The 3,167-nt window shown below is 53.6% G+C and overlaps 1 protein-coding gene across 1 annotated transcript; it reads left to right on the top strand.

Annotated features, from left to right (window-relative positions):
• Positions 1-219: 219 nt before the first annotated feature.
• On the top strand, positions 220-2,820 carry LOC108774637 (uncharacterized; the record flags this gene model as incomplete). The annotated part of the gene is made up of 2 exons (XM_018540787.1): positions 220-244; positions 408-2,820. Coding segments are annotated over exons 1-2 (2,438 nt in total), but the record flags the coding sequence as incomplete, so codon positions are not given.
• Positions 2,821-3,167: the final 347 nt, after the last annotated feature.

The following is a 3,167-nucleotide window of genomic DNA, read 5'->3' on the forward strand; positions in this document are numbered from 1 at the left end:
AGTTTCCGGTAACGCTCAAGGACGTTGCGAAATTCGAGCGGTCGAACGATATCTCGATCAACGTGTACGGCATCGAGGACGGGAACGTCCTCCCTCTGCGGCTCACCGACTGCAAGAGGGACAGACACGTCAACCTCTTGTACGTGCAAGACGGCGACGGCCACTTCGTGTGGATCAAAAATCTGTCCCGCCTCGTCAGCACGCAAATTAATAAGCATCATGGACAAAAGTACATTTGTGACCGGTAAGTATAATAAGAAAAAAAAAAAAGAAATAGTAGTAAATATAATAATAAATGTGTATGGTCGTTTGCAGGTGCCTCCACTACTTCTCCAACGAGAAACTGGAGAGGCACAGCGAGGATTGCTAAAAACTCAACACGTGCGCCATCCGCCTACCGGACACAGACGACAAATGGTTGGAGTTCAGCAAGCACTCCAGGAAGGAGCGGGTGCCGTTTATCGTGTACGCCGACTTGGAGTGCGTGCTGACGAAGACGGAGGATGCGTCATCGGCGTCGTCGTACGCGTACCAGCGGCACGAAGTGTTCAGTATCGCGTACTACGTGCACTGCTCGTACGACGGCGCGTTATCCGAATACGGATGTCGGCGGGACAACGACTGCGTCAGTTGGTTCGCGAGCCAGCTAGAGGCCTTGGCTCACCGCGTGAAGAACGCGCTAACGACCAACCGGCCCATGGACTTTACGCGCGACGACTGGCGGAGATTCGACAGCGCGACGCACTGCCACATCTGCGAGAAGCCGTTCGCCCTGGGTGACGAGCGGGCGCTCGACCACTGTCACCTCACCGGGCGATACCGCGGTCCGGCGCACAAGGGATGCAACGTGAACTACAAGGACTCTCCGTACGTTCCGGTTGTGTTCCACAACCTGTCGGGGTACGACGCGCACTTCATCGTACAGGAGATAGCGACGCGATTCCAGGGACAGGTGGAGCTACTTCCCCTGACCAAGGAGAAGTACATCTCCTTTACGAAACACGTCAAAGACACCAGTGACAAAGACTCGCGAAAGTGCGTGAAACTACGGTTTATAGACTCGTACAAGTTTCTGAGTGCGGGTCTGGACAAATTGGCGTCGTACCTCGACAAGGACAAACTGAAAATCGTGCGTTCCGAATTTTCGGCTCTATCGGACGAAGACTTCGATCTGCTCACTCGTAAAGGGGTGTTCCCCTACGAGTACGTGGACAGCGTGGAGAGACTGAACGATACGCGCTTGCCGCCGCGCGAATCGTTCCACAGCTCGCTGACGGGTGATACAGTGTCCGAGAGCGATTACGCGCACGCCGAGAACGTGTGGCAGCGGTTCTCCGTGCGAACGCTCGGCGAGTACAGTGATCTCTACCTAAAAACTGACGTCCTGTTGTTGGCCGATGTGTTTGAGAACTTTCGAGACAGTTGCGTCGCGAGCTACGGACTCGATCCCGCGCACTACTACACCCTGCCCGGTTTCACGTGGGACGCGATGCTCAAACACACGCGCGTGAAGTTCGAATTACTCACAGACATAGATATGGTGATGTTCGTCGAGCGCGGCATACGCGGCGGTCTCAGCCAGTGTTCCGGCAGATACGCGCGGGCCAATAACAGGTACATGCGGTCGTACGACCCGTCGGAACCGTCGTCGTACCTCATGTATTACGACGTCAACAACCTGTACGGCTGGGCGATGTGCCAACCGTTGCCCTACGCCGACTTTGCATGGGTCGACGACGCGCACAGTTTCGACTACACTACCGTCGCGTTGGATTCGCCAACCGGGTACATCCTCGAGGTGGATCTCGAGTATCCGCAACATCTTCACGACGCGCACGCCGACCTGCCGTTCTGCCCGACGCGAGAGAAACCGCCCGGCAAGCGGGACGACAAGCTTCTCGCGACGGTAAGCGACAAGCAGCGGTACGTCGTCCACTACCGCAACCTCCAACAGTGCACGCGTCACGGTCTTCGCGTAACGAAGATCCATCGAGTGTTGCGATTCGCGCAATCCGCCTGGCTCCGCGACTACATCGAACTCAACACGCAGTTTCGAACGCGCGCGAAAAACGATTTCGAGAAAAACTTGTACAAACTGATGAACAACGCGGTGTTCGGCAAGACGATGGAGAACGTGCGCGAACGCGTCGACGTTAAACTGGTGACGGCGTGGGAAGGACGATACGGCGCTGAGGCGTTGATCGCGAAACCTAATTTCCACAGCCGCAGCGTCTTCGCGGAGAACCTGATAGCGGTCGAATTGCGTAAACTCGAGGTGAAATTCGACAAGCCTATCTACGTGGGTATGTGCATCCTGGACATTTCGAAAACGTGCCTGTACGAGTTTCACCACGACTACATGACGCCGCTGTTTCGCGATAGATGCGAGATCATGTACACCGACACGGACAGTCTGATCTACCGTGTAGAGTGCGACGACGTGTACGAAACCATGAAACGCGACATAGACAGATTCGACACGAGCGACTATCCCGCGAACAACGCGTACGGTATGCCCCTCGCGAACAAGAAGGTGCCCGGTCTCATGAAGGACGAGAACAACGGCGCCATCATGACCGAGTTCGTCGGGCTCAGAGCGAAGATGTACGCTCTGCGCGTCGACGGAAAGAGGGACACGAAGAAGGCGAAGGGGGTGAAGAGCAGCGTCGTAGCGCGAACGATATCGTTCGAGGATTACACCCGGTGCCTGAAGGAGGATATCGAAATAACGCGCAGGCAGGCGTTCATACGATCCAAGTTACACCGGGTGTACACGGTGTCGGAGAAGAAGATCGCTCTGAGTCCGTACGACGACAAACGGTACGTCGTACCGGACTCGACGAACACCTTACCGTGGGGGCATTACCGGATAGTGTAGCTCGAGTGTTGTGTACATATACTTTTATATTGCGTTTTACTTAGACGTATTGAGTGTTATGTATCTTTTATATTGCGTTGTACTTAGACGTATTGAGTTTTATGTATATTGCGTTGTACCTAGACGTATCGAGTTTTTATGTATTTTGTATATTGCGTTGTACCTAGACGTATCGAGTATTATGTATTGGGCTTACGTATCGAGTATTATGTATTAAGGTTTACGTATCGAGTGTTATGTATCGAGTTTTACGTATCGAGTGTTATGTATTGAGTTTTACTTATACCTA

This window comes from Cyphomyrmex costatus, unplaced genomic scaffold (genome assembly GCF_001594065.2).
Source record: "Cyphomyrmex costatus isolate MS0001 unplaced genomic scaffold, Ccosl1.0 scaffold2699, whole genome shotgun sequence".
Lineage (NCBI taxonomy): Eukaryota > Metazoa > Arthropoda > Insecta > Hymenoptera > Formicidae > Cyphomyrmex > Cyphomyrmex costatus.